The 23,910-nt window shown below is 36.8% G+C and overlaps 1 protein-coding gene across 1 annotated transcript in view; it reads left to right on the top strand.

Moving 5' to 3' along the window:
• Nucleotides 1-5,828, top strand: part of DSG4 (desmoglein 4) — a 39,271-nt gene extending 33,443 nt beyond the window's left edge. The window contains exons 14-16 of the mRNA XM_033178063.1: nucleotides 141-204; nucleotides 1,632-1,876; nucleotides 3,551-5,828. Coding sequence (XP_033033954.1) covers nucleotides 141-204; nucleotides 1,632-1,876; nucleotides 3,551-4,318 — 1,077 coding nt within the window. The 3' untranslated portion in view covers nucleotides 4,319-5,828. The remainder of the gene's footprint in view (nucleotides 1-140; nucleotides 205-1,631; nucleotides 1,877-3,550) is intronic.
• Nucleotides 5,829-23,910: the final 18,082 nt, after the last annotated feature.

The raw sequence follows: 23,910 nt of genomic DNA, 5'->3' as shown, positions 1-23,910 counted from the left end.
CAGAGAAGTGTGGAGTTTCAGTGGAAATTAAGCATGTCTTAACAATTTTTTGTTACATGCTGCACAAAAATGAACAGATGTCGGTGTTTAAATGTTTAACATAAAGCATTTGTTTTTCAAATGTTTATTTTTCTTTTCAGGATGTGTCAAATATATGTGCACCCATGACAGCCTCAAATACCCAGGATCGGATGGATTCCTCTGGTCAGTAGGCATCAAAATCTGCTTTTCCTTTTAAATTTTTCAAAATTATTCAACCAGACCAACTTCATGTAAAAGTATCTTAAGGAAAAGTCTGTCAATCTTTTGACAGTATAATTAGAGGAAGTATGACCTGTTTGGAGTAGCCACTTTTTTTTTTCTATCTGAAACTACGGACAGTGAAGTAGGACACAGCAGTTAAAAGAGCAAACTCTGGAAGCAGAATGCTTGGGTTTGATTCCCAGCTCTGCCACTTGCTTAAGGGCTGCATAGCTTTTATCCGAAATGCACAGGACCATGAGTTTGAGTTTGGCTCGACCTTTTTGTGCCGTGGTGATCAAAAAGTTTCAGACATAGGAGCATTTTGGATTCTTGATTATTGGATTTGGGATGTTCAACCTGTAGTAATAAGTCCTTAGTCAACACATTTAACCTCCCTGGGCCTCAGTTTCCTTATCTTTGAAATTGAGCTTATGAGAGTACCTACTTTAAAGTGTTGCTGTGAGGAGTAAATAATGCATATTATATATGTAATATATCATACATACATATATTGTATAGATTATTTTATTATGTATAACACACATGTGTATGTGTGTGTGTATATATACACACATACATATATAAATATGTATATATACATATATCACAAAATATGCATTAGAGTAGTGCCTGGCACAGAGTACATGCTACTGTAGTCATTATTTATAATACAAGCTGGTTTAAAAAAAAAAAAAAGAGCTAAAGAAAAGGCAGTAAATGTACTCTAATTATACACTGAATAACTTTTCTTAAATTCAGACAAGCTTTTGCCTCAAGAGAGTGTCTTAACCTCTCCTATCTTACCAGCCTCACGTATATCTAAGAATATTGAACACACTACTTAGCTATCTGGCAATGATTGCACCAAATAGAAAAGGTGCTTAATTCTGCAGTGCGTGTGAGCTTTCTCTGATGGTTTCTTAGTATTCCAAGTTTGGCCCTTCGCATGCAAAGAAGCTCTGTGACTGAACATCCCTGTGAGCCCAGCTCCGACCTGTTCCGGAGGGAAGGAGGACTATGAGCTCAATTTCTGCCATCACGCCGCTGGCCTTGCTTTGGAGGGCTCCCGGATGGGTCAAGCCCGCAGCAGCCACGGCGGGAACGGGCGCCTGCTTGCAGCTCCTCTTGGCAAGTTCTACACCTTTAGGTCCAGGGCGAAGTCTGTGCAAATGTGGGAAGGCCACGTCCCACCACTGACTCCCTCTGTGTCATTAATTTACTTTTCTTTCGTCAACAAGCCTGGAGATGTATCGGTGTAACTCGTATCGCTCTTTGTCAGCTTTTTAGCGCTGGGTGGTGGTGGCACCGCAGATGGCGGCGGCGGCGTTTTAGGCAGATAGCACTGCAGGCAACTCGAGCGCTGTTCCACCAACATCTTCCCTTTTCAGAAATCTACACCAACACCTATGCAGCCGGGGGCACGGTGGAAGGAGGTGTATCGGGAGTGGAGCTCAACACAGGGATGGGGACAGCCGCTGGCCTCATGGCCGCAGGGGCCGCAGGAGCCGCAGGAGTCGCAGGAGTCGCAGGGGCCGCAGGGGCCGCAAGGAAGAGGAGCTCTACCATGGGAACCCTGCGGGACTACGCTGACTCCGACGTCAACATGGCTTTCTTGGACAGCTACTTCTCGGAGGTAATGCCGTCACACACAAAATCGTCTTGAGACTGAATAATAATAGTAAAATACAATAGCAGTAGGCCTCTTCTGAAATATACTGTTATTCTCAACCCTATCCCAAACCTGAATAAAAAATATTTCACTTCTCCTTAAAACACAAAATACTAATTTGCTGCAGGATTTCATATTCAACTACCATAGCACATCTTAGTACTGTGAACAAGGCCACACCCCTCATCATTCTCCACTTCCCTTTTCCATTTTTCTATCTTCTGTTTCCTTTATTCCTCACCTTGTTTCCCATAGCAGTAGCAAAGCAGGAAAATGTTCATCAAGGGGGAAAAAAGGTGCATTTATGACCTCTTTTTTTGATGTCCTTCATGTTCTCCGGGAGCCTCCAACAGAAAAGAGAAAATAAAAAGACAGAATTGGGAACGAAAGGAGTTAAAACTCAGGAACACAGCATCACCACGACTTGTGTTAGATTAAGACCTAAGACAGCTCTCCTATTCTCAGTCCAGTGACTTATCCACCAACTGACCTTCACTAAGAAAAGGGGTCCAGCAATAGCACTGCTGGTATATATACAAAAGAAAGGAAATCAGTATATCAAAGAAATATATGCACCCCCATGTTTATTGCAGCACTAGTCACGAGGCCAATACATGGAATCAACCAATACAATCATCAACGGATGACTGGACTTTTAAAATGTGATACACACACACAATGGAATATTATTCAGCCATAAAAAAATGAAATCTTGTCATTTGCAACAACATGGATGGAACTGAAAGACATTGTGTTTAGTGAAATAAGCCAGGCATAGAAAGACTAACTTGACATGTTCTCACTCATTTGTGGAAGCTAAAAGAAAAAAACAAATTCATTGGAGATAGAGAGTAGAATGACGTTTCTGGAGGCTGACAAGGGTAGTAGGGAGGGGAAACAAAGTGGACATGGTTAATAGGTATGAAAATACTGTTAGATAGAATAAAGAAGATCTAGTATTTAGTAACACAACAGGATGACTATAGTTAACAATAATTTATTATACATTTTAAAAGAACTAAAATAGAACTGGAACGTCCCTAACACAAAGATATTATAAATTCTTGAAGTGAGAGATACCCGGATTACCCTGATTTTATCGTTATGCATTGTATACCTGTTTCAAGACATCCCATGTGCTCCACAAATATATACAACTATTATGTATCCATGAAAAAAAGAAAAAAGATCATGGGTCTATCAGCAAAAAAAAAAAAAAAAAAAAAGCCCTACAGACATTGAGTTGGCCTAACAGAGTAGCATCAAGAGTAAATAAATCCCTCATGAATTCCTATTTAGTAAGTTTACTCGGCTTAAATAGCAACCCATTTTATCTCATATTTCAGTTAACCTGCTTTATTCCCCATCTGGTGATATATGAATTTCACCATTATTCTTTACAAAAAAAAAATGCTGCAGATGTTGTTGCAATTGTAAACTATATCTTAAAATTGGTAGTTACAAATACTATCACAGAATGTGCATGAATAGTATCAATTATTTTAATGAGTGACTGATACCATTATTCAGTTTATTCTGTAACAACTTAACTCAGAAGTCTCTCTGAGGGATTGCTGTTATTCTTCCTCATTTTAGGGGAAGAGAAATTTCTAATTCTGCACTTCCTTTTAATTTTAGAAAGCATATGCTTATGCAGATGAAGATGAAGGTCGACCAGCCAATGACTGCTTGCTCATTTATGACCACGAGGGAGTAGGGTCTCCCGTAGGTTCTATTGGTTGTTGCAGTTGGATTGTGGATGACTTAGATGAAAGCTGCATGGAAACTGTAGATCCAAAATTTAGGACTCTTGCTGAGATCTGCTTAAACACAGAAATTGAACCATTTCCTTCACACCAGGCTTGTATACCTATCAGTACTGACCTCCCTTTGCTCGGACCTAATTACTTTGTCAATGAATCTTCAGGATTGACTCCCTCAGATGCTGAATTCCAAGAAGAAGTGGCAGCATCTGAACCCGTGGTTCATGGGGATATGATTGTAACTGAGACTTACGGTACTGCTGATCAATGTGTGCAACCCACTACAATTATTTTTGATCCTCAACTTGCACCCAGTGTTGTAGTAACCGAAGCAGTAATGGCACCTGTCTATGATATTCAAGGGAATATTTGTGTACCTGCTGAGTTAGCAGATTACAACAATGTAATCTATGCTGAGAGAGTACTGGCTAGTCCTGGTGTGCCTGACATGAGCAATAGTAGCATGACTGATGGTTGTATGGGACCTGTGATGAGTGGCAATATTTTAGTAGGGCCAGAAATTCAAGTGATGCAAATGATGAGCCCAGACCTTCCCATAAGCCAAACTGTTGGCTCCACATCCCCAATGACATCTCGACACACAGTAACACGATACAGTAACATACATTACACCCAACAGTAAGTGCTTTATGGTCAGTATTCTCTATGGAGACCTTGCACCATGTAATCACAAATGCATCCACCAAAGATATATAATGTACCATATATTTTAACAGTCAACAAATAGATATTCTAAGGTCAATGTCATTATTTGATTATACAATTTTGAGGGTGAATATGGCTAGGAACTTTAAATAGGCCTTATTAAAATTCTTTCTGATTTTAAATAATGTGTCAAAAAACATGCAGAAAGTATATTGCATCCCTTGACACTGTCTAATGAATAGGACATAACTTACATTGTGAATCCTACGGGTCTTGAGGCCTGTAGCACCAATCTTGTCAACCAAGATGCCTTGTTCTTGGAAGTTACCAAAGAGGCCCTGTCTACATCCACCAACCATACTTTTCTTTACAGAAATATTTATATTAAAATTTTTAATTGAAAAATTGAATGAAATGTACATTTCTGAAAGGAAATTGAAAAGGAACGTAGAGTATCAGTCAATATCTTCAGCTATCTGAAGTCATTTGCCTCTTCAAAAGATTTTTCAAGATTATGTGCTATTAAGCAATAGGTCATGCTTAATATAATAAGAAAAGAGTTTGCCAACTGAAAGCATCACTGGAAATGGTTCATTGAAGAAAAAAATATATGTTTTTATTAAACTTTATTGATTTCTATGATTAACTGTAAATTAATCTAGAATAGCAAAAAAATTATGACAATCCTAAAGTAAAAAGAGTTATTGGAGAAATACTAGAGTTTTCCCCACTTACAGGGAATTTTTCCCTACTGTTGCCAATTGTGTCAGAAAAAATACATGAAATATGGCTTAATCAATTTCATTGAACTGAATCATAGAGCTTTCAATTGGCAAACAAATATTCTCCAAAAGCACTCTGTAGTTATTCACATATTCAACAATATTTATGTAGAAGCAACTAGGTATTGAGTGCTAGTCATGGCTCTGTGAATATACAGGTGAAGAAGACAGACGTGGTTTCTGCCTTCATAGAGTTTCTATTCATTTCTAGACTTAAAATAAAGCTCTGGGATATGGCTTTAATTTCCTAACAATAATAATTAACCAACTATTTTATACATGATATAAATGATGAATTGATGGGTGTTGACGAGTTGATGGGCGCAGCACACCAACATGGCATAAGTATACATGTGTAACAAACCTGCACGTTATGCACATGTACCCTAGAACTTAAAGCATAATTTAAAAAAAGAAAGAAAGAAAGAAAGAAAGAAAAAGAAAAAAAATTAACCAACTATTTAAGTCCATTACCAAGTTGTATTTCTCTTTGCAACACTACTGTTTATGTTGAATAAATAAAATGGAAACACATATCATAGATTGCTTACTTTTAGTAGGCATAAAGCTGACTTGAGAAAAAGAAACTAGCCAGGTAATTTTACTTAATTCTGTAAAATATGTATAGAGTAGCAGCAATAATGCGACTGAGATAATGTAAATGAAATAAACTGATTTTCAAGGCCTAATCCTTTTGAAAAGAAATAATTGTAGTGCTTCTTGCCTATCTTTTGTTCCTTTATGAATAAAACTATTGTAGAATTTAAGTCATCTCAGATAACCTCTTACCCAATTCTCTCATTTTCTAGACAAGGAATCTAGAAATAGAGAGGTTAAATGATCCCAACCAGCTAGTTGTGCTGCAAAGCCTTGAACCCATTGTTCAGATACTCCAGCCAGTTTGCTTTTTTATACTATAACTTCATCAGATATGAAGAGGACCCAAATTTGCCTGTTGCATACTCTTTGCTATTCCCTAATTGGAAGAAAAATTGTCTCTCAAAAACTTAAGTGTTATGAAGTATAAGCACAGAACAGCTAAAACATTGTAATGCTAGAAGGTTATTTACATATTTCCTGATATTTTCCAAATTATGTATACTGACAGCTGCTACATCCATTTCTTACTTTAGTATATTTTACTACCCTATAATTGATGAAATCCATGGGGTGGCTAAGGAGCATTGGTCTCATGGTGATTTAACACTCAAACAACAACCAGCCACATAGCATCTGGTACACACTCCATTCTGTGGCAAATCCTGACATGGGCATTTCTCTCTTAAAGTTTGCATTGGATGGCTTTTGTTAAGTCAAAAACTAACATGTTGGTGAAACAGCAGAGAAAAGGGGACACTAACACAATGTTGGTGGGAATGCAAATTAGTCTAGCTACTGTGGAAAACAGTTTGGAGAATTCTTAAGGAACTGGGAGTTGAATAGCCGTTTGACCAAGCAATCCCGTTACTAGGTATAAACCCAAAGAAAAATAAACTGTTCTACCAACAAGACACCTGTACCCATATGTTCATTGCAGTGCTATTCACAATAGCAAAAACATGGAATCAACCCAGGTGCCCATCAACAGTGGACTGGACAAAGAAAATGTGGTACATATACACTATGGACTACTATGCAGCCATAAAAAAGAATGAAGAATGAAATCACATCCTTTGCAGCAACATGGATGCAGCTGACAGCCATTATGCTGAGCAAATTAATGCAGGCACAGAAAACCAAATACCTTATGTTCTCACTTATAAGTGGGAACAAAACATTGGGTTCACATGGATATAAAGATGGAAACAATAGACAGTGGGGGCTATTAGAGGAAAGAGAGAAGGAGAAGGGCAAGGGCTGAAAAACTATCTGTTGGGTACTATGCTCACTACCTGAGTGACGAGTTCAGTCATACCTCAAACCTCAGCATCATGTGATATAGCTTTGTAACAAACCTGCGCATGTATTCCTTGATTCTAAAATAAAAGTTGAAAAAGAAAAATAACAAAATAAAAAATTTTTAAAACAGGTATCTTTTTTATATAATGATTTCTATTCTTTTGGGTAGATGCCCAGTGGTGAGATTTCTGGGTTGAATGGTAGTTCTATTTTTATTCTTTGCAAAATCTCCATGCTGTTTGAAATTTTTAAACTACAAATGGATAAGTAGGATCATACTCTTGGTATATAGAAACACATGTTGTTGTTAGAGAAATTTGTTGAGTGTATTTTAAATTATTGTTATCGTTTAAGATTTAAAACATGTTAAAAATTATAAAAATGAACTCAATAAGTTTTCTCTTCTAGAACATAGTGACTATTTTAAATTTGGATTTTTTTAAATTTTAAACTGACCAAAAGAGTGGAAATTGACCTGCAAAACTAGAGCTTGCATTCTATTAGGACAATCATTCTAAGAATTATAAAATAGTCAAAACACTGTGAGATTAAAGAAATGAAGAATAATACCAAGCATTTAACTAATAGATTACTTTTTTTTTCTTTCTTTCTTTTGAGACAGTGTTGCTCTGTTGCCCAGGCTGGAGTGCAGTTGCATGATTTTGAATCACTGCAACCTCCGCCTCCCAGATTCAAGCAATTCTTGTGCCTCAGCCTCCCGAGTAGCTGGAACTATAGGTGAGCACCACCAAACCCGGCTAAATTTTTTGTATTTTTAGTAGAGACGGATTTTAGCCATGTTGGCCAGGCTGGTCTCAAACTTCTGGCCTCAATCTACCCACCTCGGCCTCCCAAAGTGCTGGGATTGCAGGCGTGAGCCACCGCGCCTGGCCCTGCTTAACAATTTTTAAAGGAGGTGAAAACACAACTTGTGAAAGGATTAGAAAATGTTCCCATGAGCTTTTTCTTCCCTTTATCAATACACAAAGACTTAAAGCTGCTTCCAAAGAAAAGATTTACCTCTAATAGATGCCCTCCTCCATACTACCTGTGAAAACAAGAGCTGAGCAATGTAATTTTAATTTTCTCTCAACATTGTTAGTAAGGAAGAACTCTTTCACCATTCCAAGGTGATCAGTATCATTCAGATGCAACTCAAGCTTCCAAAATTGACATATTTTTTAAATGTCATCTCAAACAAAACAGCATAAACCAATATTCTCTTTACTGCTTAAAACTCAGGGTGTTAATTTGTGTAAGAAGTAAAAACGACATCGTGTTTATGTTAAGGTTTGAAAATGAACCCAAAAGCTCAAGAAATTATATTTTATAAATAAACATGATAACATATAGTCTGAATCATATTTCCTGCCCTGTGAAATTACTTGAGGGGGTAGCATCATTAAGTGAATTAATGGATAATCTTGGAAAAGTCTTAGGTGAAGGGAAAGGAAAACATTAAGAACACAGAATTAATAAACTTGTTCAAGAAAAAAAGTTACTTTCTAAAAAAATTCTTCTTTTGAACTAGTTATTTCTGATCATGGTGTATTAATTACTAAATGTAATTTTTTAATGTATTTATTTAAAAACTACATATGATGAGGAAACTGTTTTATTTTCTCTTTGGTGAATGTAGTATTTCATATGTAAACACAGACAAATTCAGAAAATCTTTTCCCATTTTATTGATCATCATCTTTATTATTATGTGCACAGCACAGGGTCATGAATTCACTTGTAAATTAAAATTTAGAGTAATTCATTTGTTTTTTAATGATAAAATTTGTCAATAGAATTCTTATTTTATTAGTAAATGCTCATTACAAAATAACACATAAATTGAATGAACTCCATAAATTATTGTAGACGTTGCAATTAAAAAATTAAGTATCACCACAGAATACTATGCAACCATAAAAAAGAATGACATCATGTCTTTTGCAGAAACACAGGTGGAGATGAAAGCTATTATCCTTAGCAAACTAATGCAGGAACAGAAAACCAAATACCACATGTTCTCACTTACACATGGGAACTAAATGATGACAGTACATGGACACATAGAGGGGAACAACAGACAATGGAACCTATTGGAGGGTGGAAAGTGGGATAAGGGAGAGGATCAAGAAAAATAACTAATGGGTACTACACTTAATACCTGGGTGACAAAATAATCTGTACAACAGATCCCCACGACACAAGTTCACCCATATAACAAACACGTACATGTACCCCTGAACTTAAAATAAAAGTTCAAAAAAAATTATCTCTTCCCACTGGATTCAATCTTGGGGCATGAGATTTAAGAAATGAATTTAAAATAAAATAGTATCAAGCATTTAATTAATAAATAAAAATTTTAGAAAGAGGTGAAAACAGTACTTGTGAGAAGGGTAAGAAAATTTTCCTGTACAATTTTTTTTTCAGTGATTCTCTATTCACCAAGAGAAACAATTTCTGTAGAATAAGGAAAGAACAATTATTTTCAATCAGAGGAATTGAGGAAGGATCCTTGAAGATGATGTAGAATTTTCTCTGATGGAAATTACAAAGATATAAAAGTCAAAACACAGGTAAATCCAAAGACTATTAAGTAGCCAAATTAAACTTACTTAAAAATGTCTGAAACAAAATAGGAATTTTAAAATTATCATATAGTCAGTCATTTTTAAATGATGGCTACTGCATTAATTACTCAAAATATACTATCCTACTGAATTATCAAAATAACACTATGAGGTATGATTTATACCCATGTCGTAGATGAAGACATAAAAGCTGAGCTAAGAGAAATCCTTTTTTATTTTTTGAGATGGAGCCTCACTGTGTGTCCCAGGGTGGAGTGCATGGCGCGATCTCGGCTCACTGCAGCCTCCACCTCCGGAGTTCAAGCAATTCTCCTGTCTCAGCCTCATGAGTAGTTGGGATTACAGGTGCATGCCACCACACATGGCTAATTTTTGTATTTTTAGTAGAGACAGGGTTTCTACTAAACCAGACTGGTCTCAAATTCCAGATCTTAAGTGATCTGCCAGTCTCGGCCTCTCAAAGTCTGGGGATTACAGGCGTAAGTCACCGCCCACGGCCAGAAATCATTTTTGTTAGAGCTTAAGTGGGTAGCAAAATTAAAAATCCAAACCCAGGACTCACTCCAAAAATCTTACTGCTATACGCCAAATTCTTTTTATTTAATCCTGGAAGGATATGTGAAAGGTAGCCTATAGAAGGATCTTGAATCCAATTAGGAGGCTGGATTTAACTTGGTAGGAAATTGAGAACCAGTGAAATTTTTTGTGCCGGCCAATGGGCAGGCCCAATTTTATGAAGTGGCAGTGAGACGGCCCTCACGAATCCTCGTGATAGTCTGTCTGTGTTCTGTTGAGACACCCACGTGGCTTGTTCACGGAGGTGGAGAGCCTAGTATTTGTCTCTGTGGAAGTCAGGATCTTCTGAGAAGTCACCATTCCAAGCCTAGGAAATCCTTTAGCTCACCACTGAGGTGAGCAGGTCCTTGATGTTTCTAAAGCGATTCCAATTAATCATCCTACTTGTTAGTCAAAGTATTTGCACATTGACTGCCCTTCCCGTTTTTATCACTTTAAGTGAGGTATTTGGACTAATTGTAGTTCCTAGAACAGGGCCTGCTTTCTCATACCTCTGTCACGCTGCTCCACCCTAGTTTCTTAATCTGGAGCCCTCTCCACTGCTCTCATCTGTTTGGCTTTTCCTTACTCCCCTCAAGCATTGCCACTTCCCAGAGCATTTCTTGTTATCTCTTCCACCACCCCAGCCTGCTGGGGTGCTGCTAATAGTTTCTCTTCTATTCGGTTGATATATGATTAGGTATGCTGATAATTCTGACTATTGTTATAGCTAGCTCTCCTTTATTCCCTTCAGAAATTACCACACTACTTCCCTGTGCTTGCTAGCCTGTGAGCCCCTTAAGAATAAGGACAATGCATTTCTCTTTTCTGTATCCGTGGTGTTAGAATGTCTAGTATATAGCATGCATTCATTTAATTTTAGAAGTGAAAAATATAGTCAAGTTCTCTCAAGCACCTGAAAGTGTCTGCAGTTCAACCGTGTCGCCTCTAGATAGCAGCCTTCTGAATGATCTCCAAAAAGCTTGTGTCAATGTCACCGTTTAGGAGAAGACGCAAGCATGTGACAATCACATTTCCGGAGAAATTGATCTTTTGCAGAAAGAGTACTAAAATAAAGTCACGGAAAAAAACTTCACGTGCTTTTTGAAAGAAACTGTGGTATAGATGGATAAACTAAATTCTAAAAATGCTACAGAGAAAGTGAAGCTGAGAAACGTAGTTCCACAAAGGCCTTAAAAGTGGGTGATGGAAGAGCAAAATTGACAATTGGTAATTATCAGTACAGCACAGATACCCAACACAGCCAGTTTTTAAAGTAGTGGCAGCAGATTTGCTTTTCCTACAGTTAGCCAAACAGAGGTATTAGAATGTGAATTTAGTGCCTAGAGTTTGTCATCGAATTTTTTCTATCATACTTTTCTGTAGCTTGATTTTCTCACATTATCATGAACATCCTGTTGTGTCAGCACATGTTTATCAACCTCATTCACTTAAAAATCTGCATAATGTTCATAAATTTGCACCACACCTTTTTAACCATTCTCTTATGACCAGAAAATTAGGTTGATTTCAGTTTTTGCTGTTACAAATAATGCTACAATGAATATTTACATATCTAATATAGACATAATATACATGCACATATAAGAACAAACACATGGAAGTTGAAATATTTGTCTAGGATAGACTCTTTAAAGAGGGATGCTGTATCAAAGTATATGGACACATAATTTTTATAGCGTTTTCCCAAATTTTTCTGTCAACAAGAATGTCCATTTACACTTCTGCCAGCTGTTCTTGACAGGGCTTGCTTAGCCATAGACCTAATAATAATTGATGTTATCAGCTTTTTAATGTTTAATAATCTAATAAAGATTATAATTACTTGATATTACTCATCATTATACAGAATTTGGCATTCAGTAAATATTAGTTGACAATACAAGAATAAATTAATCAATCAATATTATAAATTACCATACAACTTAAGTACATTTCTAGTCTCTCTTCTATTAGCTTGATATATTATTGGGTATGCTGATAATTCTGACTATTGTTAGAGCTGTAGTATACTGTTTTCAGTGTGTTTTACTATCTGGTAAGTACAGTCCCCATCCATTGACTCTTCTTTTATTATTATTATCTTGGGACTTCTAATACATTCAAGTTAAAAGAAATTTGCAGGATATGTTTAGAATTAATTAAAATTAAATTGAATTTATACATTAATAACTTTGATGTCTTCAAAACTCCGGCATTAATTTGTAACTTTGCCTTTTCCATTATGACATTTACACAGGATAAATGATTTAGAAGAATGTTAATACTTCTGGAAATTTGCTGATCACTGAGAGAGGCCATTGATAATAAGATTGCTTTCATTACAGCCGTTAGTTGATTAATAACTTTTCTTTTCTTTCGAAGTTATTTCTTACGTATAAATTCAGTAGCAAAAAAATTATATGAGAGGCAGCAAAATTAGAGCTCTCAGCATTAAGAACCAGATAAAAGTTACTTATTTTAATCACATTTTCCAAAGCAACATGAAAGCCAAAGAAATGATTCCTAAACTTTAAACTTACATGTCACATGGAAAAATCCCACTTCCAGAAAGCCAACTTAATATCAGTAAATATGAGATAATTTTCAATTTTTATCATAAATGTTGGAATATGTAAATGGTTGCTACAATATTTTAAACATAGACTAAATATCAAATACAGACAATGGAAATTAATTTACTAAGACAACTTATTTAAATTCTATTTTAGCTTACTTGAAATAACAGTAGGCTGAAGAAACCCAGTTGATAATGAGAAGGAATTACTGGCAGCAATGTTGCCAATGCTTTTATGGATTAAGAAAGCAAACAAATAAAAGATTGTGAGATGTCTTATCATTTTTGAAAATAATAAGGTAAAAGGCAATAAAACTATTCAAACAATTATATAAATTATACACATCCATTTATATATTTATATATAAATTTTTATAAATAAAATTATATAAATCCATTTTACAGATAACAGTGTGTATTGTCTGGTTACTGAAGTGTTGGCAGGCACGTAGCATGTGCTAGCATACAGTGTTTGTTCACTAGCTGAATTGTGCATGAGAAAAAGAGTGTCAGGGTGCCAATATATAAAGTAGATAAAGTGAGTTGAATGAAAAGGGAACAAATGAAAATTGATGACTACCTGTATTTATTGCTGTTGGCATAAAAGATTGACCCTATGACCCTAAGCATTGAGAAAACTCTTCTTAAAAAGCAGACCACAAAATATAAATCAAAACCACTGTAAGACAGCATCTCACTCCAGTCAGAATGACTTTTGTTAAAAAGTCAGAAAATAACAGATGTTGGCAAGGCTGCATAGAAAAGTGGACACTGATACACTGTGCGAATGTAAATTCCTCCAGCTACTGTGGAGAGCAGTTAGGAGATTTCTCAAAGAACTAAGAATTGATCTACCATTCCACCCAGCAATCCCATTACTGAGTATACACCCAAAGGAAAATAAATTGCTCTACTAAAAGGACACATGCACCCATATATTTATCACAGCACTATTCACAATAGTAAAAACATGGAATCAACCCAGGTGCCTATCATTGATGGACTGGATAAAGGGAATGTGGTATGTATTTACCATGGAATACTATGCAGCCATAAAAAGGAAGAAAATCATGTCCTTTGCAGCAAGGTGGATGTAGCTGGAGTGATTACTCTAAGGGAACTAATGCAAAAACAGAAATCCAAATACCACATGTTCTCAGTTATATGTGGGAGCTAAACATTAGGTACCCATGGACATAAAGATGGGTACAATAGACATAGGGCCTACTAGAGTGGAGGTGGAGGTGGGTGTGGGACAAGGACTGAAAAGCTACCTATCTGGCACTGTGCTCACTACCTGGATGACAGTCATACCCAAACCTCAGCATCATGTAATATACCTTTGCAACAAACCTGCACATGTACTCCCTGATTCTAAAATGCAACTTTTAAAAAATGAAAAAAAAAAAGAGAGAGGAAAACAAAAAAGGACAATACGTTGGTTAGAAATTCACAGAGCTAAGGTTTTCTGAGATTGATAAGATTACCGAGTTAAAGGCAAGAGAGAGGCTGAATGTGTGTGTGATAGGGAGGCAGCAAGTTTGTGTGGTGAGTGATGGTGAGGTGTTGGCACAAAAGCCACCATGCATGCATGTGATCAGAATAAATATTGATTGACTAGGAAGTCTTGTTAAACACACATTATGTATTTAACAAGGAGGCAATGACTGAGTGAGGACTTTGATATCAGTGTGGCATGAGCCACCATATGTAAAGAACATGAAACTAGATAGGAATTATTTTTTAAAAAAAGTAAAAAGTGTTTCCTAGTATGTGTCTAGCACTAGGCTAATTGTTTCTCAAAATTTTTCTTATTTAATGTACTTTATGATCTTTCTTTTATAGATGAAGAAAATTGAAAAGAAAAACTGTAAGGAAATCACCATGAACCAATTCCAATGCTCATTCACTCATTCATTAAATGTTTTTTGAGCATTTTCATTATTTGCCTATGAGCTAAGGGCTAGGAATAGAAAGGTGAATTAGGGTCCTTACCATCAAGGACCTCAGTCAGATTCAGGAAGAATTAAAGGGTTGAAATATAGTATGAGATACAGTTATACAAGGGGGTATGAATGAGAGTGTTAAGGGAGAAGAGAAGGGGGGCCTAGCCTTAATGAGTTGGGAAAGGCTTCCCATAACAAATGACCTTTGAGCCAAGCCTGGAAGGAACCACAGGAAATAGCCAGATGAAGAAATGAGAAGAGCATTCCAGGCCAATAGGATGGAATTGGAGAGAAGGAGAGAAACAGGGAAGGTGAAGAAAGACTGGCTTCTCTGACAACTGGAAGCAACTGGTAAGGCTGAAGAATAAAGGCAGATCATCACAAGACAGGAAGGAGTCAGAAACTTGAAAATGAATGACATGCTAAGGAATTTCCATTTTAATCTGAAAGTTAAATCTGAAAGAGAACCATTGAAATGCCTAAAGGAGAATAGTGAATTTGAAATCACTTGTGAAGTTTGCCTTGGCATGCAGAGGAAGAGAATGAAGCTGTTGGTGAGAAGACCAGCAAGGAGTTGTTTCAGTGAACCAAGGCACTGAAGAAATAATATGCTTCCCATCTACACATCTTAACCGTTGGGATAACTGAATTATTAGCTGCCCACATCACAAAATCGTACTATAATTGTGCATTTCACATCATCAGCAAATGGTGGTCACAAAATCGTACTATAATTGTGCATTTCACATCATCAGCAAATGGTGGTAACGAGTGATGCTGGCTATATCCCAAAGGTGGCGCTGTAACCTAAAAGCACGGAGCCCAGGAATTGCCCTGCAAGCTGTAAGGGTCTCTATATAGGACTATGTGCTGAAGGAGCTGACTCAGACCTAGTCCTCCACCTCAAGAAAAATATGCCTTCTACATTTATAAGGAATAGAAATGAAACGAAAAGAAAAACTCTGTTAAGATGTCAAGGGTTTTTTTTTTTTTTTCTCTTGGTGCAGGATGATTGTTTTCCTAGTATAAAATTAACATATGCTCATTGTAGAAAATTTAGAAAATGTAAAAATATAAAAGAAAATGAAAATCATTTCCCATTACCCAGAGACAACAACTAACACTATGATAATTCTCTTCAACTAATGCTAACACAGCTCTACCCTTCAACTGACAGGTAAGGCCTAGGAAAACCACATCTGTGACTGAAATTTAGCCTTTCTCTAATACCCATATTCATTGCATACATTATTTTTTAAATTAAGATTATCCTATATAAAAGCCTGTGCCTGCATTTTATGCTTAATATTTTTTGTAAAATACTTTAAGAGGTATTTCATCCCATGAAAGGACACTGAGGTTTCCTCTACTCCTTTTATATTATAAGTGATTGTGTGATTAATATCTTTGTGCATAGAGCTTAACATGCACTTTACACTATTTCCATTAGAATTGAAATTTTGGGGTTAATGACTATGGACATATTTTAAAATCTGTATATTACAGCACATTGTTAACAAGATAGTCCTTGATGTTACTGAAGACACCTTATACATCAAAGTACAATAATCATAGCTATACATTTTTTTGTATCTCTGGAGTTCCAGTTTTCCTTCCAGTTCTGAGTCTGTGAATTCAACCAATATCATTATGAAGCTTATATTTGTTTATAAGGATGCCAGCATTATAAAGGCATATTTAAATAGATAACCCCTGCTACCAAGGGTTAGGTTGTTCCAGTTGTTTTTGATGGCCGTAAAACTTACTTGGTTTTTGGACTGAAGACAATATAGGCTTTGCTATCTACAATGTGTCCAGCCTCTATCTACAAATAGTATAGTCCTAGAACCAAAGTTATAGGATGTAATTTTCTAAGAAAGAACCAAATTATATCTAACAATTCTAACCCTGAAGAACTCTCTCCTCCAAGAAAATAGACATGAGAGGACCTGAACCACAATGCCACAAGAGAATCTCCCAGGTATTACCTGTGGTCTGATTGATAGAACTCTATTGACAGATATCAATAAGTATTCTTAGATTTAAATACATGTTTTAGAGGAAAAAAATATTCCCAGCTTATTCTTCAGTGCAAATGAGAACAAGAATATATATATATATATTCCCAGCAAAGAGGACATGATCTGACATGACGGTAGATCTTATCTGAGATGGCACTTATTACTTATCTTCATTCCTAATTTCAAACAATTGAAGATTTTTACACTGTCCAGAATATATTACACTATGACTAATTTTTCACAATTTGTGGATTTCATGTACTAGCCTGCTCTTTGTTATTTTCTATTTCCATAGTTTCCATTTCCACCCGTCTCTTTGCTTCCCTTAATTTAGGGAACGTAAATGCTCCACCTCAACTGCACTGTGATGTTGGCCAGAAAGAAGGTACAGTGACAACTGACATTTTGACTCGCATAAAATGTTTTGTTTTATCCCTTGGATAGGATGGAAGACCTGGACATGTGAGGGAACATTCCGTTTATATAGTAATCACTTTCATAACAGTTACAAACTGGGTGCAAACTCCCCCAAACAAATGTCGCAAGCTAATAAGAGTCAATAACTTTTTCTGATGGCTGTTATCTATTCATACAGCAGTATAATCTTCACAGCATGATTAGCATCCTTTACCAAAGACTCAGAATACCTCCACCAACTACTGAAATCTAGTAGTACTTGAGGACCAAGTCACAGAACAAGTGCTAAAAAAAGTTAACTGGAACCTTACCACTTTTTCATTCATCCCAATTTCATAAAATGTATCAGTAAAAAACAACCAATTATCTAAAGAAACAAAAAGTAAAGAAAAATTCTTTAACGCATAGGTAACTTGGTATCAACTAAGTAACTGATCTATTTTAATTTAGGAAGCTAATGTCTTCCTTCTTCAATTTTCAGATTTTCTGAGGGGAGAGTCAAGAGACTCGAGAGGCTCTCTAAAAGGAGAAAGCAAGCCAGAGAATCTGAAAAAGTGAGCAATTCACTAGCAGAATAAGACAGAACAGGACACCTACCCTCTATTAACTCCAGCCTCTCCCAGTCTCTCTCCAAGGCATCAGCTCTTTTCTGCCCTGCATCACAGGCTACCTCCAAAAACAAAGTCCAGAGCATCAGTAGGGCACTGGGCTTCCCCGATTCCTCCCTCCACACTCTTCTCTCCCCTAAAGGGCGAAAGGAGGGGATAAAGAGAAAAGACCACAGATAATCTCACTAGCTTAGGAATTACGGTTTCCATGGAATAAAAAGGAGTGTTCTTTCTCTGAAGATGAGGGTGTGTTCATTTCACTGCATGTTTTGGCAAAGTACTTGTCAAGCATCCTCAGCTAAGACAGAAAAACAAACAGCTTAACAAGAAAAAAGGCTGAGAAATGAAATCTGAAGTTGAAACCACTAAGCTCCATGACAGGCAGATAGATTAGCAGTGACTACTTGAAAGAGAAAACATCCATCAATTTACCAACAAGAAAATCTGGTCAAAATAAGGAAATGCTTTCTCATGAGTTCTGAAAGTTGAAACAATTGGTGACTCTAAGGGTTGGGTGCGTGATTCATAGCAACCATACCTCCTGAATTTTCAGGGCAGGTTCGTAATTATTATCACCACCCCTCTCAGGCTTAACTTAAAATCATCCACCTGTTGTCCTCTTATGTATACATTCTTGTTACATTAAATTGAGTTTTAGAAAATACAATCACCGTAATGAGCATTCATTAAATATTTGTCAATTTTGCATAACCAATCAGTCATGTATAACACTTCACAGCATGAATTGAATTAGTTCCTTTCTTTCCATGCCTATTGGCACACCCTTATCCAAAATTATACCATTATCTCCTTTATCTTTATGGCTCTAGGTCACACTGTGTTCAGTACATGTTAGGCACTAATACCTGCCTGTAAAATGAATATTTGCTGAGTTATCCTTCTTCAGTCACTTCTTAACATTTTTACCAAAATCATCTCTTCTATTAGCTGTAGATTATGGGAAAAATCTATCTTTTAAAAAAATAAATTATAAAAAGATGTGTTATTAACCTTTCCGGGGTAAAATATTAGATATTTCAGCTTCTTGCAAGCAAGGCTTGCAACTTTGCATGACTGGATTGAGAATTCTATTCATACTTTGGTCTAATTCTTGGATAAGTCACATAAAATCTGTTCTCATTTCTTTGCTTATTTATAAAATTAAAGAATTTGACCAAATCTGTGTTTTTCAAATTTTTAGTCACACCTCCAATTATGGGTCACAAAGTCAATTTAGCATGCCTATCTAGACAAACATTTTTAATGAAATTTAATAAAATTTTTTAAAAATCTGAATACATCACACAAAGTAAGAGTAAGTATTGCCTTAAAATTTTTGTTTTGTTTCTGTGCATGTGTCTGTGTGTATGTGTGTGTACTTGTTGGTGGCATAACTATGTTTTTAACCATGAGTTGTGGTTAAAAGAAATTTGAAAGCCACCAGACTGGTTCATTTTAGGTTTCCTCAGGCTCTCAAATGCTTGAATTCTGTGAGTAAGTTGAGAGAGATATAGGAAGGGTTTTAGTGCTAGGAAGAGGGAAACTAGAGCCATAGACATAAGGCAGGATCCGCCGGAGCAGAACAAACGCTGTGCATGTGAGAGATACCATCAGTACACTCAATATTATTCACATCACAGGAAGTTAAGCACTGGGTAGGTCCTTTCTACAGAATACCTCTTCTGGAAAAGCCCTGGGAAAATAAGAAAGTCATTAAATCCCTAGAATGCAAGAGGAGAATTTGTAAAAATGAGTACTCAATGATCCTCACCTACTCTAGGCTCACTGTAATCGTTACTAAGGAGAGGCAGTTTATCTACATGGAAATAAGGCTGTGGTTGTAGGTGCATTACATTTCTTCACTCATTTAACTGAAGCCTAGAAAACCCCACTTTTGACTGTCTTTGCTTTGATCTTCAACTTTTGAAATATAAAATTAGACCACATCCTGCAGATGTTGATACACGTCCCCCTTATCTACTAGCACTTTGTCCTCAACACTGGCAGGCTGTGGAAGGGTAGACCAGTCCCTTATCCCTCTGGGCTTCACGGTCATCACCTTCAAAAAGTGAGTTTCTTGGGCAACATAATCTCTGGGTGTTAAATTGCCCAGTTGTCGCCTATTCCTGTTTAGCAAGATAATCCCTGTTGGATAAAATATCTTTCCTGAATGAGAATGACTTGAAGATTCCAGGCATTTTGTTCAAGAAGAAATCAGTCCTAAAGGATCCTCTTTGTGAGTAAAGCTGCAAGTATGCAATCCCTAGAATGTTTTATAGTCAATTGAAGTATCCAATCCCCAGAATGTTTTATAGTCAATTGAGAAAACTGGACAAAACCTCTTGGAGAGCAATGAACAATTGTTCCCTGAGAGACAACTCTTCGAAAAGGAACTCCAGAATTATTTGGGATTTTGTGTTAACCTCACCTCTTTCCCTGTGTTATCCTTCTTGTTGGGCTGAAAGAGAAGCGGATGCTCACACCTTTGTCAGGACATCCATCCCCCTGATCGATGGATGATGATAGATGATAGATGGATCAGGGGGATGATAGATGGATCAGGGGAATGATAGATGCATCAGGGGGATAATAGATGGATCAGGAGGATGGATGCTTGAACCTGACCCCAGTAAAGGTGGGGGTCACGTTTCCCCCTAACGCACAGTAGTTTGCTTTTCTTCAAGCTCTTACACAGCAGATTTGAATTAAATCTAAATGAACATCAAGCACTTTAATTAGTTGATTTTTTTAAGAGTGAGAAAAAGTTATTTGGGGACATTTACATACTTTTTTTTTTTTTTGAGACGGAGTCTCGCTCTGTCGCCCAGGCTGGAGTGCAGTGACCGGATCTTGGCTCACTGCAAGCTCCGCCTCCCGGGTTCACGCCATTCTCCTGCCTCAGCCTCCCGAGTAGCTGGGACTACAGGCGCCGCCACCTCGCCCGGCTAGTTTTTTTGTATTTTTTAGTAGAGACGGGATTTCACCGGGTTAGCCAGGATGGTCTCGATCTCCTGACCTCGTGATCCGCCCGTCTCGGCCTCCCAAAGTGCTGGGATTACAGGCTTGAGCCACCGCGCCCGGCCTACATACATTTTTAAGTGAAAATGCAAAACACAAAATTTTCCTCTGATAAAGAGATTGATACAAGTTTCAGATCCTCATCCTGCCCAGAGGTAATGAGAAAGAGTGAAAAGACAAAGGAGGGAAGTAATAGAAAAAAAACACAGAAAGAGAAGAATCAATAGGCAGAGAGGGAAAAAAATGAAATAGCAGGAAGGAAAAATGAGGGAACAAGAGACAGCAGAAAGCCAGGAAAGAGTAGGCTGAGTCCAGAAAGACAGGAAGAAGGGCACACCCTGAAAGGTGATTAGAAGCCAGCCCCTCCCATCCAGCCCAAGGCAGAGCAGAGGGAGAGTCCGACATCTAGAACACAGTCATTTCCTGGTTTGGAGTTGGGTGCACTAAGTAGCTGCCTCTTCTGATTCCTTAAGTTTCAGACACTGAAACTTGCCCATATCCTACTGTCTGAATTGATGTCACTGACCCTAATCTTAGATTTCCTCCCAGGACCCCTCAGCTCTGTTCTTTGATGTAACCCTCAGAGGAATGATTTCTAGCTCATATTTTGCTCAGGCTTTTAATCCACTGAGTTCACTTCAGCTCAACAAATATTTATGCAGTATCTGCTATGAATAGACTGGGCATTGGGGGTACAAAGAGAATCCCACCCTTGGGGGACTCAAAGGCCAATAACAGATCAAATTTAAGCAAACACTTCAGTATAACCTTTAAGAAAACTCTACCTGGGTGCTGTGGGCATGCAGACACAGAGCACAGGCTAGTATGCAAGCTCAGAGCCAGGTACCTGGAGAAGACAGATCCTGAGCTTAGTGATAGGGAAGCAGCTAGGAAGGGGGTGGGGGAGTCCTGTTCCAGCAGTGGTGGGGGGACCACCAGCAGTCTGGTATGTCACACTCATAAAGAGCATGAAGTCATGCCAGGGAAGGACAGGACATTAGACTGAAAATGTCGTTGACCAAGCTTTGGAAAACCATGTGTCACTCAAAATAGCTGGAAGTTTATCTTACAGTATTTGAGAAGACACTGAAAACACTTAGGTAAGGGAAACACATGTTCAGGTTTGCATTTCGGATGTGTATTTTTAGTGCCTCTTTGGTGCCGGCACCGAAAAGACACATCTGAAATGCAAAACTGAACATACGTTTCCCTTACTTAAATTTCCTTTACTTAAACTTACTCTTATTATTTATGGAGAGTAAGTTTAGATGAAAGCAGGAAATTGGGCTGGTCCAGCTTTCAGTTCTTTATTTCTCAGCCCATCTAGACCTGTAACAGTCTGGACCTATTGGGCACCACTGAAGTCAGCTGCACAGATAAGCCGCTTTGTCTTTAGACCTTGAAGCATATTACCATGAGCTAGTTTAATATCTTTAATATTTGGTGTATTTTTGCAACTGTTGAAATATTTTGGAACTTGTTTCACAGGTTAAATAGACCATCACTTCAGATCACTAGAATCTTCCTTGGGGTCTTCATTCCTATTTAACCTGAATCAATTAGCAGCATTCAGACAAAAAAAAAGCCAAGTATAGTAGCTCATGTCTGAAATCCCAGCACTTTAAGAGGCCAAGGCAGGAGGAAAGCTTGAGCCAAGGAGTTTGAGATTACCCTGGGCAACATAGCAAGACCCCATCCAACCTTATTTCAAAAAAAAAAAAAAAGAAGCAAGTGGGTCAATCATATGTTATGATGTCTTCCGATAAGATGCAATATGAAGTATTTAGGATGCATTCTGGACAAAAATATTTAATTAGAATTTGACAAACCTTTAAATATAGGAGTAAAACACAAGGGATTAGAAATCCAAGGATAGAGGAACAAGTTAAACAACATCTCAAGACCAATACAAAAGTGGAACATTTTGTGGGATAACTGCTTCGGTTTTTTTTCAACAAGTTGATATTAAAAAGAATAATTAAATACAAGGACACTGCTAAAGTTAAAGAAATTTGAGGAAAAAATTGTGTTTCTGAATCAGATCCTGATTTGGACAAATGAACTATAAAATCATGTTTTGTTTATTTGAGGAAATTTGAATATGGACTGAGTATTAGAGAAGATAAGTATTTACTGACATTAAGAAGATGAATATTTAATGAGCTCTAAAAGGTAGAGCTCATTCACGCAAAAAGCAAGTAACAAAACAGCACTTACAGTAGAATCTTACCTTGGTACAAAAAGACAAGTAAATGTGAATAGAAAAGTAACTGGAAGAATTTCAATCAGGAAAGGGAACTAATATTTATTAATTACCCTCTATGTACTTAAATGTTACGCTAAGTATTTTTTTAACATCATTTGTTTAATTATTTAATTCTCCCAAACACTTCTTGCAAAGAAGATGCAATTCATCCCATTTTACAAATAAGACATGTACTTTAAGGTTTTAATAAAAATACTCTCTGGTGGTCAGAATTTGGTGACTTTAATTTCTTTTTGGACTGGGTGTTCTAACTTTCTGCAATGCATATTTACTATTTTTGTAATACTAAAAAGGGTTTTTTTAAATTATGAAGACACTTCTAAATAATACATTGGTCAAAGAAGAAATCTCAAGATAATTTTAAAATGTTTCAGACTAAACTTATGATATTTGTGGAATGCAGAGAAAGCAGTGGTTAGAGGAAAATTTATAGCATTAAATGTATACACTAAAAAAAAGAAAAATCTAAAGTCAATCATTTGAGTTTCCACCTTTGGAAACTACAAAAAAAAATCAGATTAAGTTCAAAGTAAGCAGAAGGAAAGAAATAATAAAACTTAGAGCAGAAATCAATGAAACTGAAACCAAGGAAAACAATAGAGAAAAATCAGTGAAATCAAAAGGTGGTTCTTTGAAAAGATAAAAAAAATCAATGAAATTCTAGCTAGGCTGAGTACGAAAAAAAGAGAGATGACACAAATTACTAATATCAGAAGTGAAAAAGGGACATCACTACAGATCCCATGGACATTAAATGCATAGTCAAGGAATAATATGAATGACTCTATGCCCACAAATTAGAGAGTCTAGATGAAACAAACGTATTCTTTGAAAGGCACGATCTGCCAAAACTGACACAAAAAGAAATACACTGTCTGAATAGGCCTA

The sequence above is a fragment of the Trachypithecus francoisi genome, unplaced genomic scaffold (assembly GCF_009764315.1).
Source record: "Trachypithecus francoisi isolate TF-2019V2 unplaced genomic scaffold, Tfra_2.0 Lachesis_group19, whole genome shotgun sequence".
NCBI lineage: Eukaryota > Metazoa > Chordata > Mammalia > Primates > Cercopithecidae > Trachypithecus > Trachypithecus francoisi.
Note: the sequence above shows the minus strand (reverse complement) of the source record. Positions and strands in the feature narration are given on the sequence as shown.